A 14,886-nucleotide genomic window follows, 5' to 3' on the forward strand; every position below is an offset into this window, starting at 1 on the left:
GCTCTCTCTTGCTCGTGTTTCTATGTGGGCTTCGTACGTGGGCCTCTCCTTCCTTACTTGGTTTACTTGCAGTCTGACCCATCTACCTGCTATAGTGTCTCGCTGCATAGACATGCCATTGTCTGGAATAGTATCCATGCATAGTTATTACAGAGTGATTAATTAGTATGTCTATTAATATGTAATGACCTCTCAGGAAATGGCACTATTTACAAACTTGCAAAACATGGTCATGTGGTGTTTTAAAATCTGCTCTCTTCAAACTCTATTGCTCGAACATTTATTTTGGGTTTTTCTAAGGAAAATATATAGTAAGAAATCTTTAGATTTGGATGCTAATTTTCAGAGATTAAGAAAATTTGAGGTTTGTATAATCAAAGTAGTCAAATACAGATTGCTAAGTTGGTGTAGTTCCAAGTCACAGGTGAAGACAAAATGACCATATTTAAAGTCAGGTTATGAACCTGGCTCTTACAGAGGTATATGCCTGTTTTTTCTTCTTTTAGAAAGGACTGCGGACACTGTGTATAGCTTATAGACAGTTTACAGCTGAAGAGTATGAAGATGTAAACAGGCGCCTGTTTGAGGCCAGGACTTCCTTGCAGCGTCGGGAAGAGAAGCTGGCTGGCGTCTTCCAGTACATTGAGAAAGATCTGGTGTTGCTAGGAGCTACAGCAGTGGAAGATAGGCAAGTATCAGAAGTAGGCAGTATCTTTTCAAAGAACGTTTTAGTCAAGTGCTTTTAATATATGAAAATAAGTACCATTAACATCCTGTAACAAAATAGAAAACTAAAACTTTAATTTTTCTATTCTGGATAATGCTGTTTTATTCCAGCATTAGATATTTAAGATTTCTAGATACTTGAACTAGATAAAAAGAAACAGTTATCTGTATTGTATTTCCAGTTTAGTATTCCTCAGTGTGTCATACTGTCACCAAACACTCTGATATCTCTCCATCTTCACCTTTCCAATCTCCTTCATGCTTCAATAATACCACACTGACTGCCGTGCTGTATACCAGTGGTAGTTGAAACTTGTGGTCCTACCTTTGTTCCTTGGTAAGGCTGTGTCTTTTACGTGGATCAATGCATTTGTGAGCAAAATGTATTCAAAACTAACTCCTATCCAGGAAGATCTTTTCTGACAACTGACACGACTGAAAATGCTCTTCTTTGTCAACAGTCTGTTGCTGGGTGTTTTTTGTTTTGTTTGTTTTGATGCTGTATTAAATTATTTGTTTAAAGATTTTTCCCCTCTGTTAGCATATAAATTCCCTGCAACTTGTTCACTTTTTTAAACTGAGCATCTCTGTCAGTGTTAGTTTGAATTAAGTTGAATTTTATGAGTAAAATTGATTTTTATAAATTAAGCCTATTCTCTTGTATTCCCTGTATCTACAAAGGTGTCCATGTTTAAATGTGGGTTTTCATTTCCCTTTCAGTTGTTTTCATGAGATGTTTTAAACTGACATGAAGTTCTGTAGTCCTGAATTTCCTATACTCTGATGGTTAGCTCTCAGAGCGGTTTTCTTCAGGGATGGGGTAGAGGGAGATCTTTGGTCTGAACTTTCAGAATTTGTAGTGGCACTTTTTTTTGCCAAGCATGCACCAGGCCTCTGTTCGGTCCCCCTCTCCTGATACCACTTCCCAGTGAGATGAGTTTATAAAGGCTACCTACTTGGTTGGGTTCATAAAACAACTCTATTGATAATAGCCTTGAAAATATACAGTTATAAATTTTAATTGGTTGGTTTTGTTTGCACTATTAGTTTATTCTGGTTTTTTACATAATGAGAGAAAATGTCATTCTGTTGATACACTGTAATATTCCTGCAGATCTGTACTTTATGTGTACTGTGTAGCTCATACTTAACATAGACACAGGAGTAGTTTTGACTACAAATTTTGTTCCTTTTATTTTTAGACTACAAGATAAAGTTCGAGAAACCATTGAAGCACTGAGAATGGAGATAAACATGAAACAGCTGTTAGTGTTAGTTTGTCCTGTGGACATTTTCATAGAACTATGAATATCCTGGAACTTATCAACCAGAAGTCAGACAGTGGATGTGCTGAACAGTTGAGACAGCTTGCCAGGAGGTAAGCAGCAATGTGTGGGCCAGCAAGCCTCTTCCTGTTTTCATCAGCCTAGAGATAAAAGGTTGTCTTAAATTTAATGTTTTAACTAAAAAACTGTTTTTAATGTTTGATTTTATGCATATGGCTGTTCTCGTACACATATGTCTGTGTTACCATGTGCATGCCCCGTACCCACTGTGGGCGGAAGAGAGTATTGCATCCATGTACTAGAGTTGAAATGATGGAGTCTTTTTTCTGATGTGTGCTTTTAGCATCTTTGTCATAAGTGAAGTGTGTGTGAGTGTGGACGTTCGTCGGGGTCCTCAGTTATATTCCTTTGAAGTGTGTCTGTGTTTGTGCTCGTGCCATGGTGTGCTCACCACTATGGCTGCAGTTTACCTTGAAATCAGGGTGGTGAGTCTTGCGGCAGTGCTTTCATTGTTCCTGATTGCTTTAGCTACTTTTATGCTTCTTTATGAATTTTAATATTGTTTTTCAATTTCTGTGAAAAATTACATTGGATTTTTTGTGGAAACTGCATTAAGTCTATAATTGGCTTTAGTGGGATGGACATGTTCACACTATTAATCATTCCAATCTGTGTAATGGGGTCTCTCCTTCTTTCATTTCTTTCTTTAGGTTTGTTTGTTTGTTTTTTTTTTTTTTTTTTTTTTTGATTAGTTCTTCATCTTTTGGGTTTTTTGGTATTTTGTTTGAGGCTATTGTGGATGGTGAGACAATTACCCTGACTTTTTTTCTCAGTCTGTTTGTCCTTGTTATAAGGAAGGCTACTGATTTGGGGGTGTTAATGTTGCAGCCTGCCATTTTGCTGAAATAAGAACTTTTAAACTCAATAATGTGTATGGTCCAGAGATTGATATACAAGAACCATGCTTTGGGCTTTGACAGAGTAAGTTTATTAAGTATACTGTGAGCAAAAGTAAAAGCACAAATAGTAAGTAGTAGCTCACAGAAGAGCAGAACCACAGGGAGACATGGCCCACAGGCACTCAGGACATCTGTCAAAGATGACGTTAGCAGTCCAGTTGAATGAATAGGCAGAAAGTTGCCTCATCAAATCGGAGCCTTAGAAACATCCAGAAGAAATCCAGTAGAGAGGCTTGCTTCATTGGGGCAGCCAGCTAGAGTTCACAGTGTGGATCTGCATTGGAATAAGTATTCCACTGGGTGAACGTCCTAGAAAATGAACTTTTAGCCGCCATTAGATAATACACATATCAGGCATTACAGTCATTCAGCAGCATCCATCAGAGAAGCTAGACAGTCAAACGGAGTTCCTGCTTGAGAGTCCCAGGCACAATCCTCTCTCTCCTTTCCATGGATAGGACAAACAACAATAACTTTTTGGAAATAGTCTACCTTCTGTTCTTATTTCTAAAATTATTGTATTTGATTATTATTCCAGCTGTTTCCCCCTCCCCCCAGGCCCCCTCCCGCAGTTTGTTATGCCATTCCTCCTCCTCCTTGCTTCCTTCCCCTCCCCAACAGGCATCCCCCTTCCCTGGGGCTCAAGGCTCTACAGGATTAGGAACCTCTTCTCCCACTGAGGCAGGACAAGGCAGTCCTCTGCTACATATGCCCTGGGGGACTTGGACCACCTCTTGTGTGCTGGCTAGTTGGTGGCTCAGTCTCTGGGAGTTCCAGGCGTCCAGGTTGCTTGATACTACTGGTCTTCCTATGGGGTCACACTCCCCTTCAGCTTCTTCAGTCTTCCTAATTCAACCATAGGGGTCCCCAATTTCAGCTCAATGGTTAGCTCTAAGTATCTGCATCTGTCTCACTCAGCTGCTTATAGGGCCTCTCAGAGGACAACCATGCTAGGCTCCTCTCTGTAAGCACAACATAGCATCAGTAATAGTGTCAGGCCTTGGTGCCTACCCCCATGAGATGGATCGCAAGTTGGGCTGGTTACTGGACTGCTCTTCTTCCTTCAGTCTCTTCTGCAGTTCTTTTAGACAGGAACAATTCTGAGGCAGAAATTTTGACTGTAGGTTGGTAACCCAGTCCCTCCACTTGAGGCCTTGCCTGTCTACTGGAGGTGAATTCTACAAGTTCCCTCTTCCCACTGTTGGACATTTCATCTAAGGTCCATCCCCAATGAGTCCTGAGAGTCTCTCACCTCCCAGGTCTCTGGTACATTCTAGAGGGTCCTTCCACTATCCACACCCAGAGGCTGCATATGCCCATTTATTCTTCTGGCCCTCTGGGCTTCTCTCTTGTTCCCCTACCTCCATACCTGATCATGTTCCCCTTTTCCCCTCCTCTACCCCCTCCCACCCAGATACCTCCCTCCCTTTGCCTCCTGGGATTTTTGATCTCCCTTCTAAGTGGGATTGAAGCATCTTGACTTGGGCCTTCCTATTGTTTAACCTCTTACAGTCTGTGGGTTGTATTCTCGGTGTTCTGTGCTTTTTGGGTAATAACGATTTATAAGTGAGCACATACCATGCATGTCCTTTTGGGTCTGGGTTGCCTCACTCAGAATGACATTTTCTGGTTCCATCCATTTGCCTAAGAATTTCATGAAGTCATTGTTTTTAATAGCTGAGTAGTAGTATTCCATTGTGTAAATTAACCACATTTTCTGTGTCCTTTCTTCTGTTGAGGGACATTGGGTTATTTTCAGCTTCTGGCTATTACAAATAAGGCTCTTATGAACATAGTGGAACATGTGTCCTTTTGGTATGATGGGGCATCTTTTAGGTATATGCCCACGAGTCATATAGCTAGGTCTTCAGGTATATGTCTATTCCCAATAGGTCTATTCCCAATTTTCTGAAGAACCACCAGATTGATTTCCAAAGTGATTGTACCAGCTTGCAATCCCACCAACAATGGAGGAGTGTTTCTCTTTCTCCACATCCTCGCCAGCATCTGTTGTCACCTGAGTTTTTGATCTTAGCCATTCTGACTGGTGTGAGATTGAATCTCAGGGTTGTTTTGATTTGCATTTTTCTGATGTTGAACATTTCTTTAAGTGCTTCTCAGCTATTTGAGATTCTTCTGTTGTGAATTCTTTATTTAGCTTTGTACCCTATTTTGTATTTTTTATTAGTCATTTTATTCATTTACATTTCAAATGTTATCCCCCTTCTCACTTTCCCCTCCACAACCTCCCAATCTCATCCCCCCCTGCTTCTATGAGGGTGCTCCCCCACCCAACAACCCACTCCCACCTCTCCCACCTAGCATTCCTCTATGCTGGGGCATCAAGCTACCATAGGACCAAGGGCCTCCCCTCCCATTGATGTCAGATAAGGCTGTCCTCTGCTGTATATATATATCTGGAGCCATGGATCCTTCCATGCATACTCTTTGGTTGGTGGTTTAGTTTCCAGGTGAGAGCTCCGGGTGGTCTGGTTAGGTGATATTGTTCTTCCTATGGAGTTGTAATCCCCTTCAGTTCCTTCAGTCCTTCCCCTAGCTTTTCTCTTGGGATCGCTGGGCTCAGTCCAATGGTTGGCTGGAATATCTGTGTCTGTATTGGTCAGGTGTTGGTAGAACCTCTCAGGGAGCAGCTATACCAGACTCCTGTCAGCAAGTACTTCTTGGTATCAGTGTTCGTGTCAGGATGTTGTGTCAGCAGATGGGATGGATCCCTAGATTGAGTGGTCTCTGGATGGCCTTTCCTTCAGTTTCTTCTCCATTTTTGTCCCTGTCTTTCCTTTGAACAGGAACATTTTTGGGTTAAAATTTTTGAGATGGGTGGGTGGCCCCATTTCTCAACTGGGGGCCATGCCTATCTACTGGGGGTGGTTTCTACAGGTTCTATCTGCCTTTGTTGGGTATTTCGGCTAAAGTCATAGTCATTGGCTCCTGGGAACCTCTTGCTTCCCTGGAGTCTGGAACTTTCTAGTGGCTACCCCCAATTCCCCATCCCCCACTGCTACATGTTTTTATTCAATTTAACAAATTCATACATGTAAACAATGAATCTTGATCATGTATATCCCACACTGTCCATTCTTATTCGCCCCCAGGCTACACCCGCATGTCTTCTTTATTTTTCTTTGTATTTTTGTTTTGTTATCTACTAATTAGTGTTATCTGCTGGAATCTTGATTCATCTTGTGTCTCTTTCAAGTGACCATAGCTGCTGTGAGTTCCTGAGTGAAATGTCATGTGATGTCCAGAAAACACTTGATAGCTCTCCTCTTATATTCTCGTGATCTCATGTTTCACAGGGTTCTCTGACCATGAGTGGGAAAGGGAGGGTGGTATGGATATCTTAGGGCTGAGCACTCAGTGGTCACTTACTCTCCACACTCTGACCATTAACGAGCGGAGGTTTTCTCTTCGAGGCTGAGTGCAGCATTAATCTGAAGGTGTAAGCATAGATCTTAGACAGCAGTTTGACCTCACCAGCTGTGGGCTCTTGACCTGGCTTAAAGTAGCAGGCATGAATTCCCTCTTGTGGAGCAGACCTCAGCCTTCTTCCAGAAGTGATTAGCTACCCTGTAACTGTCATGCCACTGTTTTACCAGTGGGCACATCTTGCCTGGTATGTCAGTCAGTATTACAACATTGCTGGGCAGTACCAGCAGAGGCTTTTCACCCCTACTGACCTGCAGGCTACCTTTTGGCACTTCGAGAGCGAGCCAGTAGGGAGGACGTTTTCAGTTCATTTACAGGATGGTTTCTCAAAAAGATATCCTTTGTAGTGTAGTTTGGCTTATAGGTTCAGAGGATGAATCCATAATGGTAGAGACAGCATGATAGCCAAAGTAGGAAGCTAAGTGTCCTTTATGGTAAGCATGAAGGAGAAACTGAAAATGCAAGTCCTTGAGCTCTTAAACTTGTCTCCAGCGGCATACTTCCTGCAGCGTTGCCTGTTCCAACTAAAACTTCCCAAGCAGTGCCACCATCTGAAGACCAAGTTTACAGATTCTCGCGCCTATGGGGGACATTCGTCATTTAAACTACCACATTCTACTCCCTGTCCCCCAAATCCCAATGCAAAAATGCATTTATTCCTACTTCATGTGTCCCCACAGTCTTTCATAGTCTCAGTACTGTTTACAAGTCCAGTCTCCTGTAAAATTAAAAAGTAAACTACATACCTAACATGTGTCACAGAACATACATTTCCATTCTAAAAAGGAGGAATGGAGCATGTTGAGGAAATACTATACCAAAGACTGAAACCCAGCAGGGGGACTCCAAATCTTATAAGATCTATATCTGATGTCAAAGGGCGTAGATGGCAGCAGCCCTCCAGCTTGGCTCCATACACACTACACCACTTTCTGGGTCTGCTTCTGCTCGTTTTACACAGCTCTAAGATATCCATGTCGCTGGCACCTCCAGTGTCTTTAGGTCTCCTGTACAAGCCTATTTCACTCACAGCTTCACTCCCTCCAGGGCCTTCTCACACAGAGGGAAGGCTCTGAAACCATGGTGAAAGAGTCTAGCTGGTTTCTTCACTCTTGCATCACTATGCCTCTAAAGCTAGCACTACGTCAACTGTCCTGCATCCTGGGCATCCACAGCCATCTTAGAATGGACCCTGACTATATTAAATCACATTATAGCAGCTCTTTTACTCAGTTCCTTATTAGAACTAGAAAGTGGCTCAGGCCATTTCTCAGGTTGGAAGCTTCTCTGGATAGGATCTTATTGTGAAGGTACCCTTCTCTTTATATCAGTGCAGAGCAGACCTGTGTGTGTGTGTGTGTGTGTGTGTGTGTGTGCGCGCGCGCATGCGCGCGCGTGTACAGGCACTTACATTTTAAATGCTATCCCCTGGGGCCTCCCTCCCCCAACCCCCCCATTTCCCTACCTTTCTCTGAAAGGGTGTGCCCCCACCCCCGGGATTCCTCCCTCCCTTGTGCATCAGGTCTTGGCACATCCTCTCCCACTGAGGCCAGACAAAGCAGCCCTGTTGGAGAACTGATACCACAGTTAGGCTACAACTTTAGGGAGAGCCTCTGCTCCAGTTGTTAGGGGATCCATGTGGAAACTGAGCTGCGTATCTGCTACATAGGTGCTGGGAGCCTTGTTCTAGCCTGTATATGTTCTTTGATTGGTGGTTCAGTCTCTGAGAGCTCCCAGGGGTCCAGGTTAATTGACTCTGTTGGTCCTCTTATGGGTTTTCTATTCTCTTCAGGGTCTTCAATCCTTCCCCCAACTCTTCCATAAGAGTCCAATGTTTGGCTGTGGGTATCTGTATCTGTTTTAGTCCTCTGTGGATGAGCCTCTCACAGGAAAGTTATGTTAGATTCCTGTCTACAAGCATAACAGTATCTTAATAATGTCAGGGATTCGTACTTGCCCATTGAATGGGTTTCAAGTTGGACTGGTTATTGGTGGGCAGTTCTTTCAGTCTCTGCTCCATTATTGTCCCTACATTTCTTTTAGACAGGACGAATTTTGTATAGAAAGTTTTGTGGTGTCTTTATCTCTCCAATGGGGTTGGGGGCTGCTGGCCTCTTCAGGCTCCATGTGACCACTGTTAAACATGTTAGCTAGGATCACCCACATTGACTCCTGGGAGCCTTCCCCATCTCAGGTCTCTGGACTTCCTAGAGATTAGCCCCACCCACCCCTGGAAGCTTCATATTTCCATTCATTATCCTGGCCCTCATGTTCTTTCTTCTGTCTTAACTGTCTCTCTCCACACCTGATCCTGCTCCACCCCACCCCTTTCTCCCCTCCCCTCTCTCACCTAATTTCCTCCCTCTCTCGGCCTCCTATGACTGTTTTGTTCCCAGTCATGTGATTTAAGCATCCTTACTTGGCTCTTCCTTCTTGTTTAACTTCTTTGGGTCCGTGGGGTTTATCACAGGTATTCTGTACTTTTTGGCTGATATCCACGTTTACCAGTGCGTACACACCACGCATGTTCTGTTGGGTTAGGGTTGTCTCACTCAGGAGGATATTTTTTAGTTCTATCCATCTGCCTGTCAAATTCATGATGCCCTCGTTTTTAATAGCTGGATAGTACTCCATTGTGTTGAGTCTTTGGTAACTATGGCCTCAGAGGATGAATTAGGTAATGTTCTCCTTAACAATTACAGCTTTTCTTACTTGGCTGTAACAGTGAGCTTCCTAGTGCATTTTTCTTCACACTCTACATTTAGGTTTTCTTTCTGCTCTGCATGGCTCTTCTTCACCGTAGATCTGATAAACATTATCATTAATAACCACACGCAGTCCGGACGCTTCTCCCACTTAATGCCATTTTCTCCATCTAATTTTGCCCCAGGTAAGTTCTTAGGACTCTGACAGAAGGCAGCCAGTTTCTTTGCCAAAATAGCACAGGAATCGACTCTAACCCCGTTACTGTTAGAGTCCTTGCCTCCCTCTGAAACCTCTTAAGCCATGTCTCCAGTCTGCTTTGCTTTTAGCACTACCATCCAGGCTGCTGCTGGGATGGCCTTATGAGTGCTGATTACAGCACTGATTGCTTTCTAGTCCAGAATCCCATAGTCTTCCACATTCCTACAAACAAAACCAAACAAACCAGAAAGTCAACATGGTCATGTTCTTCATAGCAACAAACCACTTTCTTATACCAACTTTGGTAGTCTTTAGTTTTACTATTGTGTGATGAAGCATCATGGCCAAGGACTTTATAGAAGAATAAGGTTCTTTGGTGTATAGTTCCAGGGCATTGGAGCCTGTAATGTCAAAGACTATGGCAGCAGCAGTGGGAAGCAGAGAGCTCACACCCTTTCCTGACACTATGAAGCACAGAGTCAAAGACAGATTTTTAAGAGTGTTACTTCTAGACAAGTCTTTGCACTTTGTCTTGGAAGTGTGCTATTTTGAGAGCATGTGAATACCATTGTGGTGAGTTAATGTTTAAGAATAACGACAAGAACAAATTAACTGCTTAAAAGAATCTGAGGTATATGTGTATATTCTAAAATTACTGATTGGTTATTGAAAGTTATGTTGCACCAGTGAGATGGCTCAGTGGGTAAATGTGCCTGTTACCAAGCCTGACTACTTGAGTTCAGTCCCTGAGACCCACATGAAAAGAATGAACCATTTGTTTCAAGTTGTCCTTTGACTTCTACATGTGGTCATACACATATACACACAATAAATAAATAAAACGTAAAGATTTTAAAAAGTAATATCACTTAAAAATACTGAAAATTCTAAGGAAGATACAACATTGATAATACTATACAATTTGTAAAGTTTGCTGATTGTATTTTTGCATGTTTGCTTTTGGTCTTCTGTATGTGTTCTTTTGGTAAATTAGTTATAGTCATTAGTAGTATTCATTTCTCTTTTTGTGCAGAAGCTGTATTTTATCTCACCTTTCAAGTAATACAACTGAGTTTGTTCACTTTTACATAAGTCATCTAATAGTAGTGTCGTTGAACTGTTCATCTTTCAATAAGTAAAGAATCTGGCTTCAGAGTATGACATAGATGGTATAATTATTTTCTTTTCTAGAATTACAGAGGACCATGTGATCCAGCATGGGCTGGTAGTAGACGGGACCAGCTTATCTCTGGCACTCAGGGAGCATGAAAAGCTATTTATGGAAGTTTGCAGAAACTGTTCGGCTGTATTATGCTGTCGCATGGCACCTTTACAGAAAGCAAAAGTAAGTATAGATCATAAAAAAGTTACATTAAAATATTTAGAGGTAAAAATACTCTTTAAGGAAGAAAGGGGGAGAGAAGGAAGAAGGAAAGACAGACAAACAATATAATTCTTTATTAAAAGTTATCAACTTCAACATTGGGCCACATACCTGTAAATCCTACCAGCCAAGAGGCTGAGGCAAGAGAACTGCAAGTTTGAGGCCAGCTTCAACCAACAAGAAGGGAGGAGGAGGGATGGAGAGAAGGAGGGAAGGGGGCAGCAGCTATTAAGTGATAAATAAGGAAGGTTGAAACCCAATCCACTTTTATCATCTTCTCATTATAAACTGTAGACGAGAAATACTTCAATTTTAAGTTTCTAGGATTCAACTGAAAGCCTACTCAAACAGTTTTTATAAATGTTTGGAATTTATAAAATTTTGGAATTAATAAATTTTGGGGATATTTTGAGGTTTTAGACTCTCTCCTTCAAGACCCATTCTTAGTAAGCCACCAAGATGGCTTGCTCATCAGGGAAAGGCCCATGCTGCTGAGCGTGACGACCTGATGGAAGAACAGACCATATGTGTACCCATATACATAGACACACATGCATATACAAAATGCACAGCTTATAAATAACATAATATTGTTAGCAATACAAATCAAGTACTGGTTGTTTTGCATACAGACATCCATTTAGAGTCATGAAATTTTGCATGGAGATTATAATTAGAGCACAGACATATCTCTGTTCCTGTAAGAACACATCCAAGAATTCTACAGCAGGGTCAATGGGTAAAAGCACTGTCCAGTCAGTTTGGGGACCGTGACTCCATACTTGGGACTCACATAAAGGAGTAAGGAGTGAACCAGCTCCCCAGAGTTGTCATCCCAGGTATATACCCTCCTCCCCCAAACACACAGGTTTAAAAAGTATTTTTAAAAGAATTCCAGATAAACTTGTTTTGATTTCACTGATTATAATATTTTTCTTAAATCTTGAGATTTAGCTACTAAAAATGACTAAATATATGTATTTTTATCAGCGTATTTTCTTGAGAATTTTGTCTGACAGCTCAATGAGTATATTTATGTAAATAAGTTGTTAGTCTTATAAAAATTTTAGAATATGTTTAAAAAAATCTTCTCTTCCTAAAATCCAAACAGAAAGCTGCTTTGTTCTGATATTTCTGAAGGACATTCTTAAACCCTTAATCTCCATACCCCTCCAAAAAGTGAACCTTATTGCATGTTACTGTCTAGCATGAAATTAAATATCCCCTTCACCACCATACAAAAGATTTCAGAGAGGGGACATTACGCAAATACAAGAAAATTGAAATTTAATCACGAATGAATTCAATGTATGTTTTCAGGTGATAAGACTGATAAAAATCTCCCCTGAGAAACCGATAACTCTGGCTGTTGGAGATGGTGCTAATGACGTAAGCATGATACAAGAAGCACATGTTGGCATAGGTGATTGACTTTTCTTGACTTTTAAAATTGGTATATAATTACTTGGTGGTTTTGAATTTTCCTTTTTGTAAAGTACAATGTCCAGAATATGAAATGGAAATAAATACTGTGTGACATTACATGAGAGTATATCCCCATAGAAACCATTTATTATTTAGCCTACTATTTATAATATTTTAGTTTAAAATATTAATTAAAAGAAGTAGTATATTAGTGAAGTTTGTCTTTGCATAGTTAATAATAAAAGTAATTTTATTTTTACACCCCATTTTGTACCATACAATGAACTTTCTTACATCATTTTATCCTTTTTAACTTATATAGTTGCTCTCAAGGTTTTAAATTCATCATTTATAATTATGATTAATTATTTTTATTATTACTAAAAATTATGGTTTGCATTTTGAGGACAATTTTAGAAAAAAAAAAAAAGAATTCCCCCAAACTGATACAAAATAAAAAGAATTCTAAAACTTTTCTGATTTTAATTACATATTATTTTCTATACTCATGAGATCATATATGTCTACTCCCATTCCTTGTTCCTATTGTTTAGTCATTTTAGTGGATTGTTACTATACTGTGCTGGCAGGGGCTCAGCAGTGATGATTCACTGTCCTCCACTCTGATCTGTCAGTGTTATGTTACAGTCAAGACAAGAGGGAAGGTGAGGACCATGGAGCTCCTCTGAGGGATAAAATTCCAGCTTAGATGAGTCAGCCTTGTCCAGGAAGAGTCTTCATGATGTGTATGATGGCTATGTTGAGGCCGAATAGTTTTATGTCTTAAAGTCAACCCTTCCTTTTTGGGATAATAAATATTCATTTTGAAACTTCATCCTTCTTTGTGGTTTCTAAACTATTTTTAGTAAATCACAATTGTAATTTTAAATAACTTTTTTAATAGTTGAATTTATTATATATGAGTACACTGTAGCTGTCTTCAGAAGAGGGCATCAGATCTTATTACACATGTTTATGAGCCACCATGTGGTTGCTGGGAATTGAACTCAGGACCTCTGGAAGAGCAGTCAGTGCTCTTTAACCGCTGAGCCACCTCTGCAGCCCAATGTTACTAACTTTATACTATTAACTAAGCACATAAAGCTGATTAGGGCTGTGGAGATGTCCTGCTGAGTGCGCTGATTGCTTGCTAGGCAGGCTGAACAGCCCAGTTCAGCTCTCTAGTACCCACATAAAAGCCAGCCATAGTGCAGGTCTGTAACCTAAGCAGCAGCACTTGGCTAGACACGGACTGACTCCAGGAGTTTTCTACACAGCTCCATTTAGCTGAAGCAGCAAGCCCCAGGTTCAGTGAGAGACCCTTTGCCAAACTGCAGTGTCAGGTGACACTGGTGCTTTGTATCCTTTCTGTCCACTACATGCATACATCAGCAAGTGTGTATACACGGGCACACATATACAAGGAAGGAAGCATTGCTAATACATAGCAAAGAAATACTTAAAGCTGCTAAGTAAGCAACAGCAAGTTACTAAAGAAGGTTGTATGTCTTCTTTACTACCTTTATAAAAACAAATTCCAGATGGAGTAAGGATTTAAGTCATTCTTTAAGGGCATAAAAGTAACTGAAGAAATTTTTATGAGTAATTTTGTTATTTGAGTTATGAAAAGATATTTGAAGCACAATACCACATGAGAAATTTAGTTGACTATGAGGAAGAGATCGCTATATGTGAAGGGGAACAAAGTTCCTGAAAACAAATTTTTGTTGATGTTGTTTTTGTTTTTTTAATTATCTTTAATCTTTTTTACAGTCCACTTGTTACCCACTCCCGGTCTGCCCTCCAACAGTTCCTCATCCCATTCCTCCTCTCCATGACCACCACCACCACCACCACCACCACCACCACCACCACCACCACCACCACCACCAGCAGCAGCATACCCCAACCCCCACACTCCCATCTCCAAGAGGATGTCCCCACTCCTCCCACCCCACCAAGCCTCCCCACTCCCTGGGGCCTCAAGTCTCTCTCGGGTTAGGTGCTGCTTCTCTCACTGAGGCAGACCAGGCAGTCCTCTGCTGTATATGTGTTGGGGGCCTCAGACCAGCTACAGTATGCTACCTGGTTGGTGGCTCAGTGTCTGAGAGATCTCAGGGGTCCAGGGTAGCTGAGACTGCAGGTTTTCCTATGGGGTCGCCCTCCTCTTCAGCTTCTTCCAGCCTTTCCCTAGTTCAACCACAGTGATCCTCTGCTTCTGTCCAGTGGTTGGGTATAAGTATCTGCATCTGACTCTTTCAGCTGCTTGTTGGGCCTCTCAGAGGACCGCCATGCTAGGATCTTGTCTGTAAGTACACCGTAACATCAGTAATAGTGTCAGGTCTTGGAGCCTCCTCTTGAGCTGGATCCCAATTTGGTCTGATCACTGGACCTCCTTTCCCTTGGTCTCTTTTCCATTTTGTCCTTGCAGTTCTTTTAGACAGGAACAATTCTGAGAGTTTTTGACTGTGGATGGCATCCCCATCCCTCCACTTGATGCCCTCTTTCTACTGGAGTCTCCCCACTGTTGGGCATTTTATCCAAGGTCTCTCCCTTTGAGTCCTGAGAGTCTCTCACCTCCCAGGTCTCTCGTACATTCTAGAGGATCCCCCCACCTACTACCTCCCAGGGTTGCCTGTTTCCATTCTCTCTGCTGGCTGTCAGGGCTTCACTCCTTCACTTCCCCTACCCAATACCTGATCATGTTCCCCTTTTCCCTTCCCTGTCCCCTCTCCCATCCAGGTACCTCCCTCCC

General features: G+C 41.6%; 1 protein-coding gene across 1 annotated transcript in view; it reads left to right on the top strand.

Moving 5' to 3' along the window:
• The window catches only part of Atp11b (ATPase phospholipid transporting 11B (putative)), a 105,688-nt gene that overhangs the window by 62,871 nt on the left and 27,931 nt on the right, over window positions 1-14,886 (top strand). The window contains 5 exon segments of the mRNA NM_001427027.1: window positions 507-688; window positions 1,929-1,970; window positions 1,973-2,104; window positions 10,514-10,667; window positions 12,027-12,129. Coding sequence (NP_001413956.1) covers window positions 507-688; window positions 1,929-1,970; window positions 1,973-2,104; window positions 10,514-10,667; window positions 12,027-12,129 — 613 coding nt within the window.

The sequence above is a fragment of the Rattus norvegicus genome, chromosome 2 (assembly GCF_021556685.1).
Source record: "Rattus norvegicus strain SHRSP/BbbUtx chromosome 2, alternate assembly SHRSP_T2T, whole genome shotgun sequence".
In the NCBI taxonomy this organism is placed as follows: Eukaryota; Metazoa; Chordata; class Mammalia; order Rodentia; family Muridae; genus Rattus; species Rattus norvegicus.